This window comes from Aythya ferina, assembly GCF_964211825.1.
Source record: "Aythya ferina genome assembly, chromosome: 16".
Classification (NCBI taxonomy): Eukaryota; Metazoa; Chordata; class Aves; order Anseriformes; family Anatidae; genus Aythya; species Aythya ferina.
Genome location: NC_140315.1, coordinates 13222353 through 13250115, shown reverse-complemented (window position 1 = coordinate 13250115; position 27763 = coordinate 13222353). Strand labels below are relative to the sequence as shown.

The 27763-nt window shown below is 60.5% G+C and overlaps 1 protein-coding gene across 2 annotated transcripts; it reads left to right on the top strand.

Moving 5' to 3' along the window:
• Positions 1-16829: 16829 nt before the first annotated feature.
• On the top strand, positions 16830-27112 carry SNTA1 (syntrophin alpha 1). Of its 2 annotated transcripts, XM_084537789.1 has the most exons (8): positions 16844-17146; positions 19243-19428; positions 24277-24466; positions 24558-24765; positions 24847-24977; positions 25727-25923; positions 26004-26191; positions 26335-27112. In XM_084537789.1, the coding sequence occupies exons 1-8, from the start codon at positions 16885-16887 to the stop codon at positions 26425-26427; spliced, it is 1455 nt and encodes a 484-aa protein (XP_084393915.1). In that variant the 5' UTR covers positions 16844-16884; the 3' UTR covers positions 26428-27112. The 2 variants fall into 2 exon arrangements, with proteins under 2 accessions (XP_084393914.1, XP_084393915.1); XM_084537788.1 differs by having other exon boundaries at positions 16830-17146; positions 24558-24977.
• Positions 27113-27763: the final 651 nt, after the last annotated feature.

The following is a 27763-nucleotide window of genomic DNA, read 5'->3' as shown; positions in this document are numbered from 1 at the left end:
AGGCGCGGAGCGGAGCGCGGCCAGAGCCGGGAGCGCTGTGAGGGGAAGGGGAGAGCCCGCCCACAGCCTGCCTCCGGGGGGCGGCACGGCGGGGACCCGGGCTGTGCCCCCCCGGTGTGTGCCCCCCGGTGTGCCCCCCGTGTGTGCCCCCCCGGTGTGCCCCCACGGCCGGTGGAGGGGCTCCGAGCACACCGCCGCCCGCTTTGGGCTCCCTTCCTCAAAATAAAGCGGTGACGCCACGATGCGGGGCATGGCGTCTCGCTCTCGATGACCCCTTCAAATAAAAATCAGATTCAGAAATTCAATGTAGCCGAAGCTTTCGTGAGGATTTAACTGGGAATTGCTTTCTAGTGTTGATTTTCGGAAGGTCCACACTGGCACTGTGCTGCTCTCCCAGCCATGCGGAGCCTCCCCGCGCCACCCAGGTTACCCCAGGGCCGTGTTGGTGCCCGGTGAGCGCTGTGCCCACTGCCCCGGCTCTGTCCTGGGGACAAACTGGGGGCCAGACGCGGTGCTGCCCGCACAGTGCTGCTCACAGCATGTCCGGGGAGCCCCGTGCTGCTTGCAGGGCAACCGGGGTGAGGAACGCGGCTCCTCGGCAAGCTCAGCGGTGGTCACGGCTCCGGCCTTCCTCCGAGTGAAGCTGGCCGGGAGCTCCGCCACCAGCTCACCGTGAGGTTTGGTGTCACCTTGCTGGTGAGGGAGGTTTGTGTGCCAGCAGCTCTGCCACGGGCCCGGCCCATCTCCCAGCACCTCTGTCTGCAAATTCCCTGCAGAGTCCGCACACAGAAAATCTCATTTAGGCAGGCTCATGAGATAAAGCCAAGTCAAAGGCCTGAAATGGGGGCGTTTAAACTCTGGCAGAGTCCAGAGCTTGGGTGCCATTTCCCTCTGGTCGGTACCTCCAAGCCCAGCAATGCCGCAATTTTGGATCATGAAAGCTTCTCCAAGTGTCGATGAGTTCTGCTGGGGTTTGTCGAGGCTGCACGTGCAGCGCCAGCCCTGTGCTGACGGCTGGCTGGCATCTGAAAACCAAGCACGAGGCTGCTCCTGTCCTGAAGGAATTTGCCCTGAGAGGCTCTCCAGGGGCACTGCAGGTGGGACAGCTGGGTCAGGGACTTCCCAACAGACCTAAAAGAAAGTAGCTGTGCGTCTGCAGGTTGGGTTATAGCTGGGGTTTCTGTTCCCACCAATAAAATAAGCAGGGCCTGCTTCCGTGGAAGCAGGGCCTGCTTCCGTGGCCCTGGAAGCAGGGTGAGGACCTGGTCTCCTGTCCTGGGTTGATGCCACGCCACCAGTTGGCATGTTGTGCTGGTACCAGTGTGCCTGTGGTTCTTTGCTTCCTGCAGTCCAGTGGCCCAGCCCTTGCAGGGCTCCTAGCCAGCAGAGGGGACCTCTTGGGATGGAGAAGGACACGCAGACTGCCCACCCTAAGCACCACCGAGTCTCTGCCTTTACAAACAAGGCCACGAGGGCTGTGAGCCCTGCACAGCTCGGGAAGAAAAGGCAGGAGCCCCTGCCTCCAGCCGCGTGGGCCGGGGCTGCTGTTTCCCAGTAGGATCACACTCCCAGCAAACGGGGTGTGAATCCCCCCAGTTCTGTGCTGGTTGCTCCTGGTCAGGCACCCACTGAAGGCTCAGCTGTGGGTGAGCGGCTGTGCTCTGGCTGAGTGCAGCTTGGCTGCAGTTTGCTGGCATCTCTCAGGTCCAGAAGTCCCGTGATGGAGCAGATCCAAACTTGCTCTAACATGACAGGAGCAGCCGTCTAGTCGCATCGGCCTCGATTTAACTTTGTGGCTTTGCCCCCTCCCCTGGAGAGACACTAGCACTTCACTGGCCCAGCCTGTCCATCAGAGCCTGCATCCCCCCGTGGCTCTTATCTCTGGCCACGCTGGCTGCAGCTTGACTCTGGCCCCTGTTTATCACCGCTTTCATTTTGGTGTCATCTCCAGCCTTCCTGTGGCCAAATTTACCCCAGTGAGGTAGAAAGTGCTGTTGTGTGGGGTGCTGATAGGGGTTTTGTTTTAACTTGGCTGGTCTCTGAAGCCAAGGAAACCCCTAGGAGAGCAGCAGGCTGGGCTCCGTCCTTGGGGCAGCCTCCCAAAGGCTTCACCAAGGTGATGGGAGCAGCGCCCAAACCACCTGGCTGTCCTCCCCACCCACATCCCGGTGTCTCCCCAAGGCTCCCAGGAGAGCTTGCCTGCTCTGGAGCCCTCCATGTGCCCTAGAGCAGAAGAGGAGGTGGGAACAGCCGTGCTGACAGTGTGGGGCTGTCCCTGCCCTGCTCCGTGTCCCAACCATCCCAGACACCATGGCCTTGGGGGACATGCCCTGCCTTGAGGTGTCACTGCTGGGGACATGGAGGAGGTGAGGAGGGCTGGGGCAGTGATGCAGAGCACCCCATCGCCCTGGGGGAAGCTTTGAGGGAGAAGCTAATGTATGATGTGTGTTCATCTTTCTGGTAAGCAGCCCTGGTGTTGCCAAAGGCGAAGCCATGGGTACAAACGAGCTCCACTGCAGGCTTTGTATTGTTCTGGTGTTTCTAGATGAAATAGCCATGGAGGAAAACCTCAGCGACGAAAGGACTGTGCCGCATATCCCTCATAATGCCAGCACAGAGTCAGGACATGGTACATACAGGGGCCAGTCTTGCAGATCTCGAGGTCAATGGACAATGTAGGAGCTCAGGACAGCAGCACTGGGCACAATTCCTTACCTACCTGTGTCTGCCTCTCGGAAATGAGCTCCTGTGCTACACGTGTCACCCTGCCGCTCCTCCACCACGCATCTTCCACAGCGATGGGGAGCTGGAAGCAGGGCAGGGGCTCTCTGTGCTCCCAGAGATGTGGTGCCAGGTCTGGGCATGAGAAGGGACAGCAGGGGGACGACCCGCCCTGGGACACAAGCTGCCAACACGAGGCATGGGGAACACCACTTCCCTGGCTCCCCTTGTGACTACAGATTTATGGGATGTGTCCGACCGAGCTACTCCTGTTCCCCCAGCTGATGGTTCTGTACGTCCTTGAAATGGGCTTGTGCATTAAAGAAGATGCTCTATGGGCACATGGACTGTATTTGGAGCCCTTTTCATTGTGTCACTTGAAAGTGATGTGTCTGGGACAAGAGACAATTGCTCAGCCCGGTGGTGTTTGTGGGTACACATCCCAGAGAGGAAGATACGTGTGTATAACACACAGGTATGTAGCACGTCTGACTGAGCATCCACAGTTTTGCAAAGAGCATTTTTAGGACTACAGGTACACAGTCACGATATATGTGATACATCTATGGTCAGTAAAACACAAAAAATATCCCCAGCCGTCCCTGGGCACCCTTCTGGGCTTGGCCCTCTTCCACTCGCTGTGCTCCTCCCAGCTCCTGCTCCAGCTGCTGCAGAGCTCCTACCAAACCTTCCTGCATCGCATGGCCTCGAGTAACCCTCTACACCAAAACGACGAAGGGGTCTTCAGATGGAAGCTCAGGCTTGGCAGCCTTGCTCCTGTTCTTCCAAAGCACATCTGTGTGAGCCCCCCCAGGAGATGCCCTGTGCAGCAGGGTACGGACCGAGGTGGGTCAGCAGGGCTGAAACGTGCTCAGATCCCGCCTGGTGGAGCTGGTGAGGTGGCTGAGAGCAGCTGAAGGTTGCCTCCCCTGCAGACCCATGTCCAGGTGGGGAGCAGGATGCTGAGCCACGGGTAGGGGAGGTCCTGGCTGGTGGCCATGGCCCTGGGCTGGAGCCCTGGGGCAAGGGCTGTTCTCGCTCCCCACAGCTCAGCTCCTTCAGCCTTGTCCTGACTCTTCCTCACCCTTTGCTGTCCCCTCCCGGGTTGTCCCCCTCCCTCCAAGGGGCAGTGAATCTGCTAGCAAGGATTAATGGGCTCGATCAAAGAATGGCAAACACAGAGCAGGAGGGAAAGTTGTTTGGACATCTCACTTCACAGGCATGTGTAGCTCTAAAAATGCTGAAGAAAGAGTAATTACTGCCATAAAATTGAGTGGGAAATGAGATAAAGGGTTTATCTCACAGGCCAGGTCGTGGTAGAGTTACCTACCTGCATCCTTCACTACGGGCTGGTTTTAAAGGCAAAATGGAAAGTTTAGCACAAGAATCACAACAGTGGAGAAAGAAGAGAGAGGCAAACAGCATCAGAGCGGGGCTGGAGGCTGGTGGTTTCCCAAGGCCGGTCCTGGCGTCTGTTTCTCATTGATGGTGCTGGTGACCTGGGCTGGAACGAGCTGTTGGGCAAAGACGTGTCTGTTCCGGCTTCCCACAGCTCAGCTCCTCATTTCCCACTAAGGGACTTCCTAACCTCCTCGCTGAGGAAATGCAGCCTTGCTCAGGGTGCTCGGAGCTGGGGGATTCCCTCCCGGTCTCCATCACCAAACAGAACCCGATGAGCTCTGCAGCCCCGGCATGCTGCCCACCCCACAGCCCTGCTCCTGACAGCATTTCTTGGGTCACCGCGTGGCTTTGGTCGTGGTGCTGAGCCCCGTGGCTCAGCTTGCCTCCCGCTGCAAGCTCTGCTCTCTTCCTCCTCCTTCTGCTGCTGGCCGCGGTGCCCAGACCCCGCCAGACACCGAGGGGACCAGCGGGGCTGCCAGGAGCCCTCGGGAGCCCACTGCTTCCTCCTCGTGCCCCCCTTGGCATTGGGATGGCCTCGGGGACCCGCAGACACCTCGAGGTCCCAGCCCCCCGCTCCCATCCCGAAGCAGCGCTGAGCCCAGCCCCTGCCTCGCCACGCGGGCTGCCTGCCATCTGGCACGAGAGTGGCGTTAAATAAATGTTAAACGCACACTAACACCGTGTGACAACCAGCGAGAGGCAGCGACTTCCAGCTCGAAGAGTCTTGGTTGTGTAAACAGCATCCTGAAATTAATATTTACCTTTAAAAGCAAACAGATATTTGGGGTGTTTCGTGGGCTTTCTGCCTAGCAGATGCCAAGAACAACAGCTTGGTACTGCAGGGAATTGGCTTGACAGCTCAGGGGATGGTGAACTCCCCAGCAGCCTCCAGACTGTGAGGTCAGGACCGGTCCCTCTCTTTTCAAGCAGCTGAACTCTCACAAGCACCAGATTAATCTTTGCTCAGGGGCTGCAACCCCTAAGGAGGAGCGGGAGCAGGGAGCGGGGATTCACGCAGCAGATGGGCTGGGGGATGAAGGCTTTGGGGATGCTCGGAGCAAACCTTGTCCGGAGGGGCTCTGGGGGGAGCAGAGGGGCTGTTCCAGGCTCCACATCCAGCCCTACCTGCATCCATGGAGCAAACCCTGTATTTTTTCCTCCTTTAAGGAAAGGTCATTTTGCAAATCGCAGCCCAAGCCCACTCCAGCTCCCCGCACAGCTCCCAGACCTTCTGTTGCTCCTGCAGGATGTGCTCCAGCTGCCGTCCCCACCTGCCCCTGACCACCTGGCTCTTTTGGGGAGCTCGGCGAGGTGTTGGTGGCATTCCCCAGCCACGGGATGGGCTCACACCACACACTGATTGCCCGGTGGCTGAGGATGGAAGCTTTTAGGAGCCTTCTGCAGCTTCCCACTGCTGCCATCACCCTGGGCTTCCCTTTATTTCACCTCCCCCTGCTCCTATCGCACCTTCTGGGCTTCATCCCGAGCCCCGTGCTTTCATCCTCTTCCTCCAAGGGACACGTGGGGACACCCAAGCCACCAGCAGCTGGCCAAGGCTCTCGGGCTGGTATCTCTGCACGGGGTCACGCTCCGCGGGGACGGAGACGCACAGGGCTCGGAGCCAGCGGGCTCGGGGATTGGGATGGGGCCGGTGCCACGGCCCGAATCCGGCCCTCCAGGACACACCGGTCCCGTGAGCATCACGCCGAGGGGCCGCGGGGCTGTCACCTGCTGCTGCCCCGATGTGCAGCTGCTGGCTGGGGAGGACAAACCGGCAGCTGCCTTCGGGGGCCGGTACCTGCAAAGTAAACCCATTAATGCAGGCGGTGCGTGGGTGGGAGCCAGGGCGGGACGGGGCTGGGAGGATGTGGGGAGGCTCGATTGCCCCTGTAAAAAATAAAACAAACCAACAACAGCTTTGCTGGGACGGTTTGGAAAGAGGTGCCAGCGGAGTCGCGCGGACAGGGGAATTTGGGGACTCGTTGAGCTGAGAAATGGGGAAATATTGCTATAGGTGGGGCAGGAAAAGCAGCCTGCAGGCTGCCAAAAGAGACTCTGAGCCACCATGATCATGCACAGCAAGATGCTGGGGGGCTTCGTTCCTCCCTCATGTCCAGGGGGGGCCTTACAGCAAAAAATTGGGGCTAAAGATGGGAGGGTGAGACCTGGCAGGTCATCAGTCCGTGAGGACTTGGGGACCAGGGAGTGAGAGCTCTGGCGGCGAGCGGTCAGCCCTTCTCCTTCCCAGGCCGGTGCAGATGCAGGAGGTGGGCTCAGAAACTGGGGCCTTTCGTCTGTGCCACATCCCCATGTCCACTCCCTAATTAAAACAACTCCCTGTGATGCTGGGTGCACTGTGATGCGCTGCCTGTTTCCCTCTGAACTGGGCTCGATATTGGGAAGACCATGAGTCCCCGCTATGAAAGTGAATGAGTTACTTACATTTTGTATAAAAGGCTAGGAACTGAGGCTCTGAATGTGCAGCCTCAAATAAATAATTCTCTCCAAAGTGGAAAAAAAAAAAAAAAAAGCAATACTGGAGCTCTGGGAGCGTTTTCTGAGCCGAGAGCAGGGCGAGGTGCAAGCCCCAGCGATGCCCCAGCACCGCCAGCTCCTCTCCAGTGCTCCAAGGGCACCAAGCTCACGTGAGTGTTTTTTTTTGGATAAGTTTTTGGGGAAAAACCTGTCCAGGTGCATGCTGCTGTCCCCTCAGGCGGTGTGGCTGCCCTTGGTGCAGCAGGGACACGAGGGATGGGGCAGCTTCTGCCACGGGAGGCTTCAGCTGGGCAATGCTGGGCACTAATTTGGATGAAATTTCCTTTTGGAAAAGACCAGGGAATAACCATGTGGCATTTTTATTCCCAGCTCAGCTTTGTTTGATATGATAAGGCACAGAGCTTAGACCAGGAATCGAAATAATGAATTCCATTGTTGCCAACTTAAAAAAAAAAAAAAAAAAACACAAAAAAAATCCGTTAAATGGCCAGTTCCGAAATGTCGTGATCTGTCTGGCCGTTCAGCACAAAAAGAGACCTGGAAGTGGCCGTGGCCGAGCCCCCATCCCCTCTGCGTCCCCAGAGCCTTCCCTCCTGTCCTCCCCGTGCCGGGGCCGGATCCTGCGGGGTGCCCCGGAGCAGCCAGCCCCGCTGGGGAGCGGTGGGTAGCGCGCAGCCCATATCAGCAATGATTTCCTGACAAACAGTGCGGCTCATTGTCTGTTCTCATTTACAAACTGCTCCACACCAGCCATCTGATATCCATTATTACAATTACAAACAAGCCCGGTAACTCTCCAGCTGGTCAGCCCCAGCCGAGCAGCACTGCAGCCATTCAGGGATGCCATATGGTACCGGGGCTTCCAAAGCAGCATTGTCAATCAGCCTTATTAATTTCTGAGTTCGTTTATTTTCCTTTTAGGGATATATGTGTGTGTGTATATATATATTTGTGTAATGCAGAGACACTTCTCCGGCCTTAATTTGGAACACGCAGCTGACAGAATAATTGCAACATCTAAATCGACGCAGCAGCTGGCGGGGAAGGGAAGAGCCCGAGCCCCACGAGCAGCCCCTGAGCACTGGTGCTCGTGCAAGACCTCCACGCGCCTCTCGCCATGCACACCACAGTGCGTGCCACCAGAATATTAAAATCCCATTAGCTCCAGAGCGCCGGACACGGCTGGCTTTCTCACTGCAGACGCAGAGTTGCTAATGGCCATTTCCCTTCGATCCCTTCGCCTCCTTTGAGCCCTGTTTGTTTTTTTCCCAAACATTTTGGGGCCTCTGGGTGCGATTACCGGGGATGGCTGCAGATGTCGGTGAGCTGCCGGCTCTGCCCGCGGCGCCTCTGTTCTGAGCGAGCGCCTTGGTGCACCCATGGGTGCCGCATGGCTGCTGCAGGGTGGCCCCTCCATTTGGGGTCATTTATAGGGAAAGAGGCACAAACGCATCAGCTCATGGTGAGGGGCATCACGTCTTCTGCGCTCACAGCAGCCAGCCACGGGGCCTGGAGGGTTCAGTTTTCCTTTTTTTTTTTTTTTTTTTTTCAGTTTAAATTTTACATCAAAAATCAGCAAGGACCGATTTCTTTTCTTGGCTTTTTGTGACAAGCCCTGCCCCAGCTTGGGCTCAGCCCTGTGCGGGGAAGCACCCTGGCCGTCTGCTATGGCACCCAGTGGGGCCCAGCCCGGAGCAGGGTGCTGGGAGGGGACGTGCACCAGCCCTGCCCCAGCTTCAGCAGGGACATTCACGGATTTCACTCGTGGAATTCCACCCTGCGCCGTCGAGGAGTCAAAATATTGAACTGTTATCAGAGAAGACAGTGGATCTGCACCTGACACGTAGCTGGAGTTGGATTTATACTGAGATATTTCCGAGCAAAAATGCCTGTGGGGCTACGGATGCCTTTGGCAGCATCCCCAAAAGCAGCCAGGAGGAGGGATGAGCTGCGCTACAGGCACCGTGCTTGGGGGCTTGCTTTGTATCCCAGCCCAAAGCCCACGTGCAGCAGTACAAGGCAGGGCAGCCTGAAAAAAAGAGAGGAGAGCCTCAGCACCGTATGCCAGGTGGCCAGGGTGAGAGCTCAGTGCGCTCTGAATCGCATCGGCTATCCCAAACCCAGGGCACAGCCCCAGGCGGATGCGGCCACGTGGCTGGTGACCACACGGGGACACATGGGGCAGAGCTGGGCCATGAGGACGAGGACACGATGGTGAGGGCATGGGGGGGCACAGCACAACCCTGTCCCTCCCTGCCTGCCCCCATCCCGCACAGTTTTGGAGCTCCAGGGCCGTGTGTGACCCAAGCTCAGCTGCTGCAGGAGCTCTCACTTCTCCCCAGCCCACCCCAGGTGGATGTTCCCGTGCCAAAGGTCCCTTCTCAACTTTGTACACTGCTCATGCCTATTTTCTTTGAATTTCTGGATTTGTGCCCTTTTGGTTGATTTCCCCATGGCTCTTCCCTCCAGCGCCTGGTGAACCATCCCGCACTTTGTGCTGCAGGCAGCTCACCTGCTTTGTGCACTGCCTGTGGGGGTTTCAAGCCGTCCCAGCACAGCCCCTGCACCTCTCCCCATGGCAAATCGATCCCAAATGAGCAAATCTTGCCCTGTCTGGCTGTGCCACGAGGGAGCTGCTCCACAGAGGCTGGCACCACGTGCCCCTCTTGTTTCCCCCGTTTCCCAATGGCACGTGTTCAACAGCACCTTGCAGATGTGACATTTCTGATGGGCGAGCAGGGGCAGGGACAACCTCTGGGGTTTTGTGGGGTTCCCTCCTGGCCACCACTGCGGGTTCAGCCCTGCAGTGTTCCCTGCATGAGCCGAAAAAGGACAAGTTGCTCACACAGCCCCTGGCACGGCTCTGGGATCCGCAGCCCTTCTGCTGCTCTGGCTTGAGTCTTCCCCAGCACACACCATTTTTATTTTTTCATGGGATTTTGATGTTTTCTCGACATTCTTCAGTTCTGATTTCACATCGCTCCTGGAGCTGACTCACTGCTGACACCACCTTCTCTGCACACCCGAGGGAGAGCCGAGGCATCACGACTTCTGCTCCTGCTCCTGCCTGCGCCGTTCCCTCTCCTCCGGCGCTTCCCGAAGAGCGCAGCTCCTGCGTGTTACCACGGCACCACCAGAGTGCTGAACTTCCTTTATTTTGAACCATTCTGGAGGAAATCTGGAGATGTGGATGCTCACCTCCCTGGTATTTAGGGGAGGATGTTTTGGCAGCTGGAAGACAGGTCCCCCCGTGGCTCCCCAGGCCATGTCCTCCTGCCTGCCTTCGGTGTGCCCACTGCGGCCGTCCCTGCTGATGCTGCTGGGCACGGAGCTGCCCAAGCACCGATCCTGACACTGCCATCGCCATTTCTGCATGCTAAGATGTTGGAAATGATATTTGGTTTATATACGCACGTCCCATGTGTGCTGACAGCCCTACATCACCTGGAGCAGCCTGGAGCAGTGCAGGGCTGGGAAGGAAGCAGGGGTGGGGAGCCAGGGGGGCGAGCACCCACACTACGCCCGCTTGGAGCTTGCTGCATCCCCAGCGCTGCTGCGCCTTTCCAAGAAACTTTGGGGGAGGAAAAAATTAAAAAAATCATATTTTTTCCATTCGCAGTTAGAGCGGGGCCAGATTTTGCAGCAGGATGCTTTTTTGTTTTGTTTTATTTTGTTTGTTTCTGGCCAGCACATCCTGAAGGGCTCCCGCCGCAGCCAGCGCCGTGCAGGGACAGCGAGGGCAGCCAGCTGAGTCACCCGCGCGGTGCCGCCGGAGGGGACCGGCTGCCTCTCCTCGGGGCTGCCATCGCGGCTTTGCTTTGAAAACCCTCCAGTGCTTTGTTCTCCCTCTGATACAATCCATTTGGAGCAAATGCAGTTTCGGAGCATCTTGCCAAGCCCACAAGCTTTTTGGGAGGCTGCTGCGAAGCATTAGCGGCAGATAAGGCCCTCCGCGGAGATGGATGTCTGGCGAGGGAGGCGGCGGTGGCGGGGTCTCCTCCTCTCAGCCCCGGCCTGGGGACACCTCTGGCTCCTTTTCCAGCTCCTTTCCCCTGGGGCTGGGGGGACAGACCCTGAGCATCGCTGCTCCTTGCCCCCTGCCCCCTGTGGACCCCTGCTCCCTGGGGGCTGGGTGCCAAAGCAAGCAAGGGGCAAGGGTGTAGAGGGTTGGGATGGACCCATCCTGGTGGGGTCCAGGTCCTGAGCATGGGGGGTCTGAAGGCCTGGGCCCTGTCCCTGCAGTGCCAGGGCTGGAGGTGTTGCTGCTGAGACCCTCACAGCGGGGTGCAGTGCGGCTGCAGGCCTGGCACTCCCATCCCCTTCCCCTATGGCTCAGAGATGCTGAATTTCTGTATTTCTACCTATAAGCAGCAGCTATGTGCAGCATTTGTCCTGGGCAGAGCTTACGTGCAGCCTTCACACACCCACCATGCAACATTTACACCATGCAAAACTGATAGCAGGCACCACCTACACCACGCACCGCTTACACGCAGTACTGATGCCATGCGGCGCCCAGACCACGAAGCATTTCATCCACGTGGTACTCACACCATGCACAATGTGCGTGCAGCACTCACACCATGCAGCAGGCCTACCACACATCTTTTATACCTTGCAACGTTCATACCATGCAGCAGCCATACCATGCAGCAGCCATACCATGCAGCAGCCATACCATGCAGCGTTTATATGCAGGATTCAACCCACGCAGCACTTGCACCATGCAGGATTTACACCACACCTTGCCGTGCAGCAATCACACCACGCAGCATTTGCACCCAGCATTTCCACGCAGCACTGGTGCCGTGGTGTCGGGAGGGGATCAGAGACGCATCCCTCCTGGCCGTGGGCAGGCAGCACCGGGGACGGGTGCCCGAGGAGCCTGTGCTGCCAGTAGCCCCCAGCCCCACGTCCCCAGGGGACCGAGGGCTCTCCGTGACGGTTGACACGGGGTGGCAGCGGGGCCGTTTAATGCCGTTATAAGCCGGGGCAGGGGGTCTCCAACAGACGAGGGCTCGCCGGCCAGATGGGGAGACCCGTCTGCCGCGCCGCCTGCGCCGGGGCCACAAAGGAAGGTCCCCTCGTGGCAGCTGGCCCCGAGGAAGAGGTTACGGAGCCACGTGGCAGGGCAAAGCCCAAGGGTGGCAGGGGCGGCCCCGGCCTTTGTTGGGGTCACCCCCGGCTGGCGGGGGAGCAGCTGGGACGGAGCCGCGGGGTTGGAGGGCGCTGGGACAGCTCTGGCGGGCAGCAGCAGTCTCGGGGGGCACGGCACCGGCTGCGAGACCCATTCAGAGCCGTGCTGCCTTTGTTGCTCTTGCAGATGATGAATCACTCTATTTTTCCCCCCTTTTTTATTTTGTATTTTTCCCCAGAAAGACCAGGACTGGCCCCATGGAGGGCTGAGCATCCTCCTGCTCTGGCTCGCAGCAGCCCGATGGGGACAGGGACGGGTTCCCGTCCTGCCCGCTCGCCCCTTTTCTGTAGGGTGAACCTCGGGTGATATTTCAGCCCTGGGGTGGGTGCCAGGATCCGGCCTCACATCCGGCTCGGCTTCCCCCTTGCAAGCGGCGTGGGGCTAATTTCAATTATCTTCTCCAGGCCATATGAATTCTATTAATATCAAAGTAATGAGGTAATTACTGTGATTTGGAGGAACGGCTGGGGAATTGCTTTGGATAGGATTTCGCCAGCCGAGAGGGTAAATTAAAACCTCTGTTTGGAAGGGAACAAAAGGCTGCATCTGAGGCGAGCGGAGAGGCGTGGGTGCCAGCCCAGGGCCATGAGGGACACCCAGGTGGGGGACACCTGTGCTGCCATCCCTGCACCCCCCCTGCGCTGCGGGGCCCTTTGGAGGTGCCGTGGGCAGGGCTGGCAGCGCTGGCCACGGGGCACTGGCATGGAGCAGGGCACGGCCACCAGCAGAGGAGGGCCGGGGTGGCTGCAGAGCATGGCAGGCACGGAGATGGGGACAGTCGGTGGCACCATGGCGTGGTGGCACCGGGTGGGCAGGAGGCAACTGCCCTGGGATGACTGAAACGTGGCAAGGGGCGTGCAGCCGGGGGGGGGCAAACACTGACACCCACCACAAGGCCACTCCTGGAGGTGGTGAGGACGGTTTTGGCATCGCAGCGCCGAGCAGAAAGCCCAGAGCCTGGAGCTCTGGGGCACAGAGGCAGAGGTGAAAATCCCCTGGGGAGCCCAGAGCTGAGTGTGCGGGGTGGGACGCGCGTCCCCTGCCCCCTGAGGGTGCTGCTGGCCTGGCCACGAGCTGAGCCTGGTGACACGCTGCAGGGAGCACCATCCCCGTGTCCGTGTCACTGCCACCCCATTGCAGCACCCGGACCCAAAACTGCTCGGGGGAAGGGGTGCTCAGAGCCCCCTCCTCCAGCTCACCCCACCCCAGCCCTGCGCACAAACCCCCCGAGCCCCCGGCCCCAGGGCGCTGTGCGCACCCGGCTGGGGAGGGTGGGGAACGAGGTGTGCGCCTCCCAGGGGGCTGGGGGTGGCCGAGGAGGGCTTTGCCCCCCCGGAGGAGCCCTGCTCGCTGCCGAGCGGCGCTTTGCTGGCCCCTGCTGTCAGCCCCGCGCCCTGCGCCCGGCCCCGGCTGCGGCGTGGCGTGGGGGCCCCCTGCCCACGCGTGGCACCGAGACCCTCCCGTCCTCCTGCCGGGCTGCTGCACGGAGGGGAGGCCTCCCCCTCCCCAGCCTCCTCTTCTCCAGACGTTTCTGGGAGCTCTGGGAGTTCAAAATAAGCAAGCTGGGAGCTGTGGGCGAGGGGACGCTGCCAGCTCCCCGCGTGGGGACAGCCGGCACCTGCCCGCTCCGTGGGGCACGGGGCAGGGAACGAGGCAGCCACGCGCTCCCTTCTCCTTGCACCCCGACCTGCTCAATGCCTCGGTTTCCCCCTGAGCACACCGCAGGCCAGAGGCCGCAGGGGGATGCTGGTGGCACAGACTGCACCCACAGTACCAGGGGATGTGCAAAATCGGGGGTGGCACCACCAGCAGCTGCAGCACAACATCACAGCAGTCCCAGGGGCACCCAGGATCTGGCATTTTCCTTTGCGAGCTGCAAATTATCCAAACCACGGGGGGTTCCCTGTGGCCTACATAAGAGGCCGGTGGGGTGATCAGCCCAGCAGCAGGTAGAAGCGTGCCGATACATTTTACAGTCTGCAATTAATGCCCTGAGTTTTATGATTGATTTATGCCCTCTGAACTCCCTCGGGGGCTGAGCAGAGTCCTGCCACTGATGCCACTTGGATCTGAGACACAGAAGCTGCAGCAGGCAGCAAATACTGGGCTCTAACGGGTGAGGTCTGCCTGATGCAAGGCCAACAAGTGGTCTTGCAGGAGATTTGCTGACTTGCTTAAGCCAGCTGTGCCTGCTGGAGCAGCCGGACTCTGTGCACATCCCTGCTGGCAGGGTGTGCACAGCTCTACGGCATCACCCAGCTTCTGCCTTGCCCAGAGCTGGTTTAGCCCCCAGGGGCTGCTTTGTCCCATTTCTTTGACAGAAATCATCCTGCCTCGATAACGCGTCTGCCGTGTGCTAACAAAGGTGTTCTCACAGCAGGGAGCCCTGCTGACGTGACCGTCTTGTAGGGATCCATACGAGAAGAACCTGGGCCGAGAAGGAAGAAACTTTGCTGGGACTGAGGGTGTCCCAGAGAAAACAGCACGCTGTCGGGTTAGAGGAGTCAGAGGCTCCAGAGGTTTTATGGTCAGACAAAGCCATTTCGCTGCATTTCCTGTATACCAAAGGATGAATCACTCAGTTAAGTACATATTGCACATCTGAATCTCTTTTATTTCGCTTTCTGTCCCTGCCAGTGGGTTTTCAGCCATTGGTTCCTGCAGATTCGCTTGGGCAGAGCAGGACCAGCTGCCCCGTGTGCTGCCTGAGCACCGTGGGCAGCCGGAGGTGTCGTTATCTGGCTTGGGAACATGGCTCCAGACCCTGAACGCGAGATTTTCGTTTGTTTCACAAGTGATTAATTTAACTAATGCAACTAACGGCGCTCTATAAATAGGCCGGTGGGCTTTGACACAGCTCCCGTCTGTGCCAAGAAATGAGGCTAATAATAGCTGCTTAACCACCGAGTCCAGGGGAGCGGGGAGATTCTGCAGAGAAAATGCCAGGACAGGCTCCGGCGTGCAATGAAAACCAGCAGCAAAAGTGGCACCAGCCCCACGGGCATGGGGACCCCATGGCGGGGCAGGGGTCCGCACCCTCCACACTGTAACCTGGGGGTTTTGCACATCTGGCCCAGCTGGCTTGGAAAATCCATTTGGAAAAGTCTTGGGAAGCCACCTCTCATGCCCAGCCAGAGCTGTCGTCCTTCACCCACCTCTCCCGTGTGAGTTGTGCTCACAGCGCCTTGCAGCAGGAGCATCCCCTGTGCTGGGATGCAGGGGGCCCTGAGAAATGAAGGACCCTGAGAACACGCAGGGTGAGGGCATGCCTGGGGGACCAAGCCTCCAGGAAGGTCCCTAAAACAGCAGCCCCTCTGCTCTGGGGACATCAGGACCCCCAAAACGTCCCGCAGGCCTGTCCTCCCAGTTTGCTGACACCTCGCCTTGGGTCACCATCCCACGTAAGTAACTGGTGCAATTGCTGAAGGATTACAAAGCTGCTGAAAAAGAGAGGGGAGAGGGGTCCCGCAGCTGTGTGACCACTGTGTCTGTGACACAGGCTTCCTGTGGTGACAGCGGTGCCTGTCCCCGAGCACGGCTGGGCCAACAGCTCTGCCGTGTCTGCAGGACACAGGAGGGCGATTCGTGGCATCCCACACCCCGCTCTGCCCTGCTCTCCACGTGCTCGCGCTGACAAAGCCCACGCTGGGTGACTCGGGGGAAACAAATGATGCCGTGGGTTGGGACGAGGCTGCAGCTGCGGGGAGGTGAACTCATCCCCAGGCGGGCCCTGGGGCCCCAGCTGCTTTCAGCATGCCAGCAGGATGGGGCGAGAGGAGGTTTCTCCCTTTACGCGGAATCGCTGTGCTCTGCATTGCTCCCTTCATCCACGCACGGGTGTTGTATCCGTGCTGCCAGGGCTGAGCAAGCCAAGCCAGCAGCTCAGACGGGGCCGTTCTGCAGCACTAAAGCAGTGTTCCCGGTTTCCACCAGCACTTCCAACGGGAACGGGGCCTTAAACAATCACCTACGCTGGAAACAACAAGGGAAGGGAAAAAAAATCCAGGCAAAGCTGATTTGCGGACTGGCAAATATGGCAAGCGCCTTGGGAGCGGGTGGCATGGGGAAAACCAGTCCTTGGGAGGACAAAATTCCCCCTGATGTAAGAGGAGTGAGCTCAGAGCCCCGGGGTGCACATGGGGGATGGGATGGTTACCCCCAGATGGGTGCAGAAGTGACACGGAGGGGTATGGCTACCACGAGCAGCACCGCCAGGCAAAGCCGGGAAGCCACTTAAACCAAACTCCGACAGTTTTTTATTGAAAAGAAATGTGGAATATTTGAACTGTCTGTTTCGTAAGGACCAAACCTCCAGGGTTTCCTTGGGTGCAGCCTCATGAAATCCCACAGCTGCTGGGGAGGCAGCGGGGTAGGGGGGGCGTTTTTCCTCCTTGGTGCGGGGATGGGGAAGGGCTGCCCCCCCCGTCCCTGCAGCCCCTCGCCGTGTGCCCGTTCCAGGTGGCTGCCATGAAATCCTTCTAAATCTTGGCGTTTTGCACAGGCTGGAGCTCAGCGACCTCGGTAGCCCCAATCCTGGAGGCCTCTGGAGCTGCCCAAAGCCCGAGGGGCATGGAAGGGGGTTGCGCCAAGGGGTATTTTTTCCTTCCTAATTGCTGCCACTCGGTTGCAGCGAGCATTGCAGACGTGCCAAGGGCAACCCAGCGCCGTCGCTGTGCTTCAGAAGCGGGACCAGCACGGGGCAGGCAGGGGACACCCCGAACACCCCCCCCGTGCCTCCCCTGCCCGACAGCAGCGCGGGGCTGCCGGGGGGCGCCCACCCCCGGGCCCTGCAGGGAGCAGCCTGGGAGAAAACCCCGGGGCCACTCCCGGCTCCTTTGGGTCCTGAGACGCGCAGCGGGGCGGGGGGCGCGGACCCCGCACCCCGACGACCCCCCGAGAACCCTCCCCGGCCCTTCGCGGGGCGGCCCGGCGGGCGGTGCGGAACCGTCCCACACCCCCAAAAAAAATAAAAAATCAAAAGCCCAAGCCCCGCAGAGGCCGGGAGGCGCTGCCCCCCGCCGGGGCGGGCCGGGGGCGGTGCGCGGGGGGGCGCGGAGCGGGCGCGGAAGATGGCGGCGGGCAGGCGCGCCCCGCGCAGCGGGCTGCTGGAGCTCCGCGGCCCCGGAGGGCGCTGGCTCCGTGTCCTCCTCACCCTGGCCGAGGACAATTTGGGGGTGAGCCCCGCCGACGGCCCCGGGCCCGGGGAAGCTCCGGCGGCTCAGCTGAACGGCGGCGAAGGGGGCTCCGGCGTGCCCGAGGCGCTCGCCAACATCAGGCGCACGGTGCACGTCGTCAAGCAGGACGTGGGGGGGCTCGGCATCAGCATTAAAGGTGAGGGGGGGGGGGGACGGTGCCGTGCTCCGAGCGGCGAGGGTGAGGGGTGAGGGGTCCGGGGGAACGGGGAGAAAAAAGGGGGGGGTCGGGCAGCGTCCGAGCGCAGCCGCCGGGGAGGTGGGGAAGGGCAGGGGGCTGCCGGGGAGGGGCGGGGGACGCGGGGACACGGGGACAGGGGCTGCGGGAGCAGGTGGGACGGGCACAAAAGCTGCCCCTGGTGCAGCCGGGCGGAGCGCTCTGCCCGTGCGTCCTCGTCTCCGGCGTGTCCCCGTGTCCCCACGTCCCCACGTCCCCGTGTCCCCGTGTCCGAGCGCCTTCGAGCCGCTGCCCGCCCTGCACCCGGCTGGCTCAGCCCGAACTTGGGGCTGGAAACGTCTCAGGGCGAGGGTGGCTCCTCTGGCCCCGTCTGGCTTTCATGGGGCTCAGAGCTCTGTTGGAAACTCTGTGCAGGGGGAGCTCAGTGCGGGGGGCTGCCACCGTGCATGGCCAAAGGGGGTGCTGGGGCTGCGTGCTGGGGGGCCCGGGGACGGTGGCAGCGTGGCTCTCGCCTCCTGACGTGGCTTCCCCTCCCCGGAGCCTCCAGCTCGCTCCGTAAGCGGGCGCCGCAGGGAGGTTTTGTGCCGTGGGTGTCCCTGTGTGGGGACTGGGTCAAAACCCAGTGCTGCGGGCTGCTTTTTGGGATGCCGGAGCTTGCCAGCCCTTTTGGGAAGCGAAAAACCCCCTTTGCAACAACCCCTTGGCAGCGAAGCCGCCGCTGGCTCCGAGGCTCTCCCAGGAAAGGAGAAACGTTACTTGGTTCAGCTAAAACTTTATTTTTGCAGTGACGTATGTGGAAACCAAGGAGCCGTAATCCAAACTGGGAGCTGCAAAGCGTGACGGCTGCTCGGGCAGCCCAGGCTCTGCCTTAACTGGGGGGAACACACGGATGCTTTCCTATTCCTAGTAACAAGCAGCCCCCTTCTTGCAGTTTAACCTCGCTTTCTTACCGCAGCCCTGAGGGGGTGTGGAGGGGCTGACGGGGAAGGGAGCTGAGGGGCTCCGGCAGCCTGGTCCCCCTCGTGCCAACCAGCTCCTGCTGCTCCTCTCCGTGGCCCAGGGGTGGAATGGGGCAGGGCGAGGGGCAGAACCTGAACCAAACCCTTCTGGCCCTGGCGTTGTGGCTGGGTCCACGCCCCAGCCAGCCTAAGCTTTTTTCTGCTCAAGTTTCTGGTGTTTCGGGGTCAGGGTGCCGTCCTGCTGGAGCCACCACGGATGCTCCTGGCAGCAGCTCCCCCTCCGTGCACGCAGCCCGGGCTGCTGCGAGGGGGGGGCTCAGCAGCTCGGAGCACCCCCACGGGGGCCTCTGACAGCTGATAACCGGAGCCCTCTGCTCCTCGAGCGGCTTGGTGGAAATCTGAGCGAGGAAATGCCTGCGGCAGGGCCGGGAGCAGCCCCGGGGTGGTAACGCACCGCTGGGCTCTCCCCCTGGGACCAGGGATCCTCCGGGGGGGGCTCCTGGGGAAAGGCTGTCCCGGGGGGCGCGGGGCACGTCGGGCACTGCTGTCCCTGCTTGCCGCCCTGCTGCTGTAGCTGCTGCTCCCGCGCCTGCAGGCTGCTCGCATCTCCCCGCCGGTTCAAAAGTTAATGTGCAAATTGATCTCCTTGAGCTGCCAGGAGGCTTGAATAGCATCCTTTTAGGCTGCAGAATGGAAAGCAGCAGGTAAATAGAGCCACTGGGCAGAGGGGAGCAAATACCCAGGTCGGGTCGCTTCTCCCTGGCTCTTTTGCCTCTCCAAGCTGATCCATTTAGATCGTGAAGTCCTCAGAGCAGGGATGGTTGCTCAGCACACACAATTAATAGTGCAAATAATGACGTGTTTCCCTGCCAAAATTGATGGGGAGACAGCCAAGGTATGTGTTTGCTCCACAAGGAAATCTGCAAGCATTCGGAGGTTTTGTGGGAGCAATTATCTTCAGCTGCCGTGAAGCCTCACGGTATGCTGGGTGCTGCCAGGGAGAGATGCGGAGGGCAGCGTGGTCGCTGCAGGGCTGGCTGGAACCCGGGCACCCCCCTCTGCACGTCCGTAACCGCTTGGTTTCCCTTCTGTTCGAAGGTGGCCGAGAGAATAAAATGCCCATCTTGATATCCAAGATATTCAAGGGGCTGGCGGCGGATCAGACCGAGGCGCTGTACGTGGGAGATGCCATCCTGTCCGTGAACGGCACCGACCTGTCCGAGGCAACGCACGACGAGGCGGTGCAGGCGCTGAAGAAGACGGGCAAGGAGGTCGTCCTGGAAGGTAGGGGCCGAGGCGGCACCGGGGAGCTCCTGTTTCTGGGCTGCCGATGCCCGTCTCTGCAGAGCTCCTGCACAGCCACGTGCTGGGTGCCCACCCCGCGACACTCCAGGGTGTGCTGGAGCTGAGCAGGGAGCCCGGGGGTGGCACAGCATCTGCATCCCCATTTGCATGCTCCTTTAAATGGAAAACAATATATGCAGAGTGGCTTATCTGCTCATCCGGGGAGCCAGAGGGATGCGCTGGGTGCCGGTGGCTGTGTCCCAGCTGCAGGGACCATGGGCAGGCTGCAACGGGAGATTTGGGGCAGGTCTATGGGGCAGGTGACATTTCTGTCGTACTGCTGCACCCCGAGGTCCTCAGTGCCAGGGCCAGCTCCGTGTTCTTCCCCTGGCTTCCATTTAAATCCACAGCTTTGGCCGGAGTGGGGCCGCGTGGCTCTGCGGGCTGCCCCAGGTGGTCTCGGTGCCCAAGACACTTTCTTGGGCGGTTTTAGGGCTGCAGGTCCCACAGGGAGGTTTTCGGCTGGGGGCAGCGCTGTGGGCTGTGCCCGGACAAAGAAGAGCTCTGTGTCTTCTGCTGTGAGCAACCTCCGCGGCGCTTTCTTTCCTGCTCCTTCCCCAGATTGTGTCATCTCCAGATTTTCAGTTTTCGCTTCGCTCAGCCCTTTTCTGCTGTGGGTTCCTCCTCTCCTGGGAGCCGCAGAACCACGCTTCAGCCTGAGGAATGTGCTGCTCTGCACAGCTGCTGGGAGCAGATAGGGGGTTATTTTTTTTTTTCTGACCAAAGAGAAATACAAGAGCCTCTTTCTCTGGAAGTCTCTGAAATTCCTCCCCGTGGCCGCTGCACTCAGACCACCCTCTCTCTGTTATTTTCTTTTCATCCTTTACTTTGGCATGGGCTTCCTTTCTGCTGGAGGTTCTGCGGGAGGTGGAGATGGGCTGCCCTTTCTCGAGAGAATAACTCCTCTCCCAGACCAACCTCCTCCTCCTCCTCCTCCTGAGGAGCCGGGTGGGTGCTTCCAGGCCGCCCTGCCAGGACGCACCTACATTTCTGCAGAAGCCGGGCTTCCTCCGAAACGAAAGCTCCCAGCAGGCACACTTCTGCTCCAGGAAGAGAGCTGGGCTGGCTCCTGCCGTGATGGTTTTGGTTGGTTTGGATCGATGCCGTTGATCTGTGGCACGGTGCTGCTCGGGGTGCTGTGGGCAGCTGCTGGTCATTGCATCCATGCACAGCATCTCCATCTCTGCTCCTTTTTGAATGCAGCTGGGCTTGGGGGCAGAGCGCTGCTCTGGAGCCAGAGGGGTGGTGACAGGGGACTCCCCGGCTCCTTTCTTGTCCTTGGGTTTGCTCCAAGGCTTGGTGAAAAGCAGCACGACGACCTTAGCGTCCAGCAGGTGCCTTCTGGTGCCGACTTCTCTCCCTCGCAGAACCCTGTGCCTTGGCTCTGTGCAGGGCTGGCTGTCCCCTGCTGTCCCCTGGCCCCGCAGACAGCTCCAGGCCAGCCCCATGCTGTTTCAGTTAGCTCCAGAAATGTCCCCCGTGTGCCCCAGCCTGGCACAGAGGGTTGGTGACATCTCTGCTGGGACGGCCGGGGACAAGGGCAAGCAGCAGCGCGGGGTCCCCGCAGCCCCTGGGTGCTCCCCAACTCTTCATTTAGCTCAGCCTTCCCTGACGTTTGCCAGAAATACCAAAAAGGAGCCATTCAGCACAGCCAGCACGTGTTTACACCACCTTGCTCCTCCCAGCCATGCTTGTTCTCAGACCTGGAGCTTTAAGGGCGGTTCCCAGGTGATGTACCAGAAGGAAACGAAGCTCTCGTCTCACTCTAATTAGGAGAGCAACCGCACGCGGCAGCACCGGCAGAGTTTGCACACTCCTTGCGTGGTCACTGATCGGGATGGTGAATTCAGGTGGAACCCCAAAACGGCCTGAGCATTGAAACGCCTCAGTCCCAGCGCCAGAAGTGCCCCACGTGCTGGATCCGGCCCCGCGTGGCAGTGCCAGTCCTGGCCGGGCGCGATGGCGTGCGGAAACCTCCCGGCGTGCCCTGCCAGGAGGCCTCTGTGTGTGCCAAGCTGCCATCTTCATACTTGCAGGAGGAGTTTGTATTTATATCACACTGTTATTTCGGGGAGAGGCGCTCTGCCTGACCTTATTTTTCCTCTTGTTAGATTTTTATTTTTTTTTTATTTTTTGGCATTTGTATCCCTGGGTACAAAGCAGTTCTCCAGGACTTGTTTGGCCGAGGGATAGCATGGAAGGTTGAAATTCAGAAAAAAATAACTGGTGGGTGCCCGGATCGGGCTGCAGTGGTTGCAGAGGGTGGAGATGTGCATGGTGTGAGGTGTTAAATAGCCGCAATGTTCAGCTGGCCCTGGAGAAATAACCACAGGACCAAAGTGGCTGGAGGTTTTGGGATGGCAGTGACCCGTGTTTGTGCAGTGGAGCAGAAATCAGGTGCCCACGGGGCGTTGGGGCCAAGCATCCTGGCTTTGTGCCTGCCGGAGCTGTGCAGGATTGAACCCAAAGGAGCAAAACCCCCCTCTGAGAAGCTGCGGCTGGGCTGTGCCCTAGGAAGTGCCGCACGTGCTCACGTGGCTTAACCACGGCGATGAACCACAGCAGGAGACTTCGGAGCCACCTTGGGGTGATGCGGAGGTGGTGAGGGTCCCTGTCCTACCTTCACCTCCCCTCCCCTGCCCCTGGCAGAGTGTGGGAGCCTGGCCACCTCTGCCTTGTGATTTCATCTGCTAGTTTCATGCCGTCGGTCCCGGTGTTGCTCCGAGGCAGAGAGGGGCCCACTGGAGCTGGGCTTAGGACCTCATTAGGGCTGGAGCTGGGTCTCCAGGACCTCTCTGGAAGCCTTCCAGATGTGATGGCCGCTCCTGCAGCCGGAGCGCTTTGGCTTGCGATGCTGTGCAGGTGCTGGAACGCTCTCGCCTCTCGGGGACAAACAGTGAGGCCCTGGCCAGCAGCGTAGCCGTGAGCATCTTCGCCATACGTCCGTGCTGTGATGTCCACCTTGCAGCACAGCACGTGGATGGGGCTGTTCCGAATGCCTTTGGGTGGGTGCTAGGATCTCAGGGTCCTGCCCTGAATTTTTTGGGGTGACCCAGTGTCCCCTGACCAGCTTTGCAGACTGTCCACAGGGCAGGGACAGAGCCAGCTGGCCTGAGGTCACGTTTCACATGGGCGCGGTGGCCACGTGCCCGTGTTATGGGCTCTGCAGTGCGTGTGCTGGGCTGGGGGGTCTCTGGCACAACTCACCCAGGGCACCCCCCGGGGCAGGACCCCTGCGCCCTGTCCTGGCTCAGTGGAATTTCTCCTGGAGTTCGGCAGCGTCGCCCACTGCCTGCTTCCCCGTGCCCCTTCCTCCTGCCCTGAGCCGAGGCCATCGGGACGTGTTCCAGCCACGGCACAGCTGATGCCGGTGACGTCCCTGCCTGGCCGGAGGTGACACGCAGGACAGGTGCTGCGGGAATGCTGGAAGGAATTCCCGGGGGTGGCGTCAGGAAGGGAGGGCTTGGGGTGGGGGCAGAGCGGGCAGCGTGTCCCCGTGCCCTGAAGCGCTATCACTGCGCGCGCTGGTGCCCGTGGATGAACGCTGGTCTCTGTGAAATCCAATTAGCTCCCAAGTGCCCGAATAATGACGAGTCTGTGCCAAGACTGCTGGCCCAGGGCAGCCTCCAGCGCAGCTCGCATGCCTGTGGGAGCGCGGCGGCTATTTATACCGGGAGGCACGGGGCTGCCACGGGGTGACCGACCCACGTGTGGCAGCGGCGTCGCAGCCCTTTATAGAGGCGGCTCAGCACTGCCAGCGGGGTGAGACGAGGCGATGGGGCTGTGTCCCCCTGTGGGGTGCGTCCCCTCGTGCCCTGGGGCTTTGCCTCTCCCCGTGGTGACCCCACTGCAGCTCGCATGTTGGATTTGGGGATTTTGAGGTTTAGGAGCGCTCGCTCTGGCTTTGCTGCTCTAATGGAGCTGGTCCACCAGTGTGCCACCTCTGACAGTCAGCTGCAAGGCCTGGGGTGAAACCAGCTGTGATGGTCTGGGACGTGGCAGCAGGCACGTGTCTGTCCCCTGGTCCTTTCCCAAGGGCCACCCAAGGAAAGCCCTTCCCCAGAGCCATCAGCCAGCCCCACAGCACTCAGGGCATCCCCCTGCCCAACCAAAGGATTTCTGCCCATGCTTTGGATCAGCCTTGGGAGCCTCTGACCCAGTTTTCCAGCAGTGCCTGTGGGGCCCCATCAATTTGCTGTAACTTTCATCTCCCTCTCTCCTAAACCTCCGGAGCCAGGCTGCGGTACAGCGGCTCTGATGTTTGACTCCGAGTCGCTGGGCACTTAAAGATGATTTCTCGTCCCTGGTTTCTAACTCACCACTCAGGGTTATGTGAGCTGTGCACACGCAGTTCGAGGCTTTTCCTGGGTCCAAGCCATGGTATTTGAGAGCTATTACTGCTTTGTTCCCACTTGGCTGCGGGACCGGCTGTACCAGCACAATTTGGACTGTGTAATTTTGGCCTGGGCTTCCTGCCCGTTCCCCGCCCTGCGTCTCCATGTGCTGCCCCGGCCAACAGGGTCCAGGTTGGAATTGGATCTGTGACCTGAGCCACGTTTAAAAAAGGCTTTTTTTTCAGCCCAGCTCAGCTCACCAGAGCAGTTGGCAGCATGCCCCATGCACTGGTGTGGGGTGACTGTAGACAGAGCAGCACCCATGGGTGTTAGCTCCAGGAGGAGGGGGGAAATGATGGAGGAGGCATGAGGGGTTTTGGCAGTGTGGGTGGGTGCTGGTGGGCAGGATGTGGCCGCCACGCCATGCTCTCACTGGGGGTCCTCTCTCTTCCAGTGAAGTACATGAAGGAGATCTCGCCCTACTTCAAGAACTCGGCGGCGGGGGCGACGGTCAGCTGGGACCCCTCTCCCTCTGGCCAGCAGAAGCGGTCGTCCCCCGTCCTGCCGCCCCGCGAGAGTCGGACCGTCCCGCTGAAGATGTGCTACGTGTCCCGCAAGTGCCTCCCCGCCGACCCGGAGCACAGGTCAGGGTGATGCCAGCACCACCGCGCCGGCCGCTGCTCGGGGTGCCCCGCGGAGGGCCGGCGGAGACCCAGCGGGGCCGTGTCCCTGCAGGTACCTCGAGGTGTGCTCGGCGGACGGGCGCGTGGCTCTCTTCCTGCGGGCAAAGGACGAGGCCACGGCGCAGTCGTGGCTTGGGGCCATCCAAGGTGCGGCGGGCGCGCTGCTGCCGCGGGTGAAGGAGGAGCTGCGGGCACAGCTGGCGGGTGCTGGCACGGTGGGCAGCAGGGACGTCAGGCACGTGGGCTGGCTGACCGAGCAGGTACCCCTTTGTCCCCCCCACCCCTGCCACCTGCTGCCGAGGGGTCCCTGGCCAGCCCTGACCCACCCCGGCTCCTTGCAGCTCCCCGGTGCCGGCACCAGGAACCTGCTGGCCGTCCTCACCGAGAAGGAGCTGCTCCTGTACGGCAGCCTGCCGCAGAGCCGCGATGCCCTGGGCAAGCCTGTGCACAGCTACCCGCTCATTGCCACCAGGTAGGGTCCTGTGGGTGTCCCCGGGGTGGTGGTGGTGTCCATGGGGATGGTGGTTGGTGTCCCCAGGGATGGTGACTGTGGCTGAAGATGGTGGTGGTGCCCCAAGGGATGGTAGCAGTGCCCCCAGGGATGGTGGTGGTGTCACAGGGATGGTGGTTGGTGTCCCTAAGGATGGTGGCGGGGTCCCAGGGCTGGTGGTTGGTGTCCCTGGGCTGGCGGTTGTGGCCAAAGATGGTGATGGTGTCCCCAGGGATGGTGGTTGGTGTCCCCAGGGATGGTGGCAGTGTCCCCAATGATGGTGGTGGTGGTGTCCCAGGGCTGGCGGTTGTGGCCAAAGATAATGGTGGTGTCCTGGGATAATGGTGGCACCCAGGGGTGCTGGCAAGGCCGCATGGTTGGTGGCAGTGTCCTACAGTAGCTGTGGGGCTTGGGGGACAGTGGCAGAGCCCCAAGGACGGTGACAGAGCTTGGGGGACAGTGGCAGTACCCAAGGGGTGGTGGCAATGCCCAGTGGGTGGTGGCAGTGATCTGTGGGTAGTGGCAGGCACCCTACGACTTAGTGGCGGACCCTGGGAGGTGGTGGCAGCGCCTGGGGGTGGTGTCGGGGCCGTGGGGACAGGGTGCGTGGCACAGCCTGGCGGTGGCAGTGCCCGGGGTGTGGGGGGGGCGGCACAAGATGGCCGTGCCCAGCGGCGGGGCTGCGGCGCCCCCTGGCGGCCCTGCTGGGGGCTGAGCGCGCCGTGCCGCAGGCTGGTGCACTCGGGCCCGGCCAAGGGCTCGGCGCTGGACGAGGCCGAGCTGGCGTTCGCCCTGCGAGCCGGCACCCGGCTGGGGGTGCAGAGCCACCTCTTCAGCCTGGAGAGCCCCCGCGACCTGGCGCTCTGGACCCGCTTGCTGGTGGACGGCACCCACGGCGCCGCCGAGCTCGCCCAGGAGGTGTCCGCAGGTCAGCGGGGTCCCGCGCGGGGGGGATAATGGGGTGGCGGGGGGCTCTGCGCCCGTCCCTGAGCCCGTCCCTGTCCCCAGCCTGCACCTGGAAGGGGCAGGACTGCACCCTGTCCATCCACATCGACAAGGGCTTCACCATCTCCACCACGGAGCCGGGGCTCAGCAAGACCATCCTGCTCCAGCAGCCCTTCGAGAAGCTGCAGATGTCCTCCGACGACGGCACCAAGATGCTCTACCTGGACTTCGGCGGCCCGGAGGGCGAGATCGTGAGTTGGCATCGCCCTCGCTTCCCCCTGGCTCCCTCCGACCCGGGAGGTGCAGCGGGGTGCCCACCCCGTGCATGGCACCCACCCGCTGTCTGTTCTGCAGCCCTTCTTATTGCAAATGTCTCTCTGCTTCTTCCTTGCAGCAATTGGACCTCCACTCCTGCCCCAAAACCATCGTCTTCATCATCCACTCCTTCCTCTCGGCCAAGGTGACCCGCCTGGGGCTGCTGGCGTGAAGACGGAGCGGGGCCCCAGCCCCCATCACATCTATGCACCTCCCTCCAGGCCAAGTGCAGCCCGAAGCCATCCGGACAGGACACAAGTCCCCGAGGGGTCCCGCTACCCGCCCCCGGGGCGCTGGGGACAGCAGTGGGGTGACGTCCCTCTGGGATGGCAGCACCAGGACTCCTGCGGTGCCCCCTTCCCCTCCCTGCTCCCACCACGATGCTCGGCTGGAGGAGCCCCCGTGGGAGCCGCACAGTCACCCGAGTGCCTTGTGAGATGATATTTTCTGTACAATGAACCCGTTTGTATGGATGTTTTATATTTATATCGCCCCCGTTACAAGTGCCGATGGGGCAGCTCTCATCCACCCGCTTTGAACCCCGGGAGAAACCCCCAGGTTCTCCAGCGCGAGGACGTGTGTCTGTCCATCCCCCGGGCATGCGTCTCAGCAAGGGGCTGCAGCCCGGGGTCAGCTCCGTGTTGCTGGATAGATGGGAACTGCAGATCAGCTCTTATTTGCCAAATTTTTCAGTATCGCTGCGTGCTATAGGAACCACTTCTCTTTGGGATGGTCACACGGTTCGTGTTACTTTGCCAACTCCTGCATCTTTTTATTTCTTGGTTTGGGGGGGAAGGACATCAGGTGGCTGGTGGGAAACAACTTGTTTTATGAACCAAAAAAATCCTGCGTGAAAATGCCTCTTTCTTTTTTTTTTTTTTTTTTTTTTCTTTCTGTTTTCGGTCAAATAAACATTGCAGCTCACACCCAGCAGGAGCCGAGGGTCTCCTGGTTTTGCTTGAAGTGGAAAATCCGTGGGTACTGCCTGATGAGTTTCTAAGGGGTCTCAGTGCAGGCAGCATCCGCACATGGGGACAGGAAAGGGCCACGCTCACATCACTCCGAAGTGATAAATTCTGGGTTAGCCTTTTTCTTTTGTCCTGGCCCTGTCCGTGTGCATGGGGGAAACCGGGGTCTCCTAGCAGAGCTGCTAACACTCACACTGAATATTAGCAACTAATCAGCAGCAAATATCCTTTTTTTCTAATGATAGCTCATGCATTCTGTTATTCTGTGCTAATGTGGCGTGGCTCAGGGTAGTGGGGTGCATCAGTGGTGTTGCTGGTCTTGGAGAAATGAAATCCCCACATCTGTGGGGGGCAGTGCTGCTCCTTGAGTGCTTATTGAGCTGGGCAGCACTGGCAGGTGAGATTGCAGGGTGTCTGCTTCGAGAGGAGCCACGGAAGTTAATGATTTCCCTAACGAAGATGAGCTGGTCCCTTGCAAAGGGGACCCCGATGCTGTTGCAGCCTTTGGGATTCACGGGAAAAAAATAAGCTGAAGAAAAA

Excerpts from the sequence above, each read along its gene's own strand:
- SNTA1 (XM_084537788.1), top strand. The coding sequence starts at position 16,885 with ATGGCGGCGGGCAGGCGCGCCCCGCGCAGCGGGCTGCTGGAGCTCCGC. Across the intron at positions 24,978-25,726 it reads TACCCGCTCATTGCCACCAG|GCTGGTGCACTCGGGCCCGG; the intron begins GTAGGGTCCTGT and ends GCCGTGCCGCAG. Across the intron at positions 26,192-26,334 it reads GCGGCCCGGAGGGCGAGATC|CAATTGGACCTCCACTCCTG; the intron begins GTGAGTTGGCAT and ends TCTTCCTTGCAG.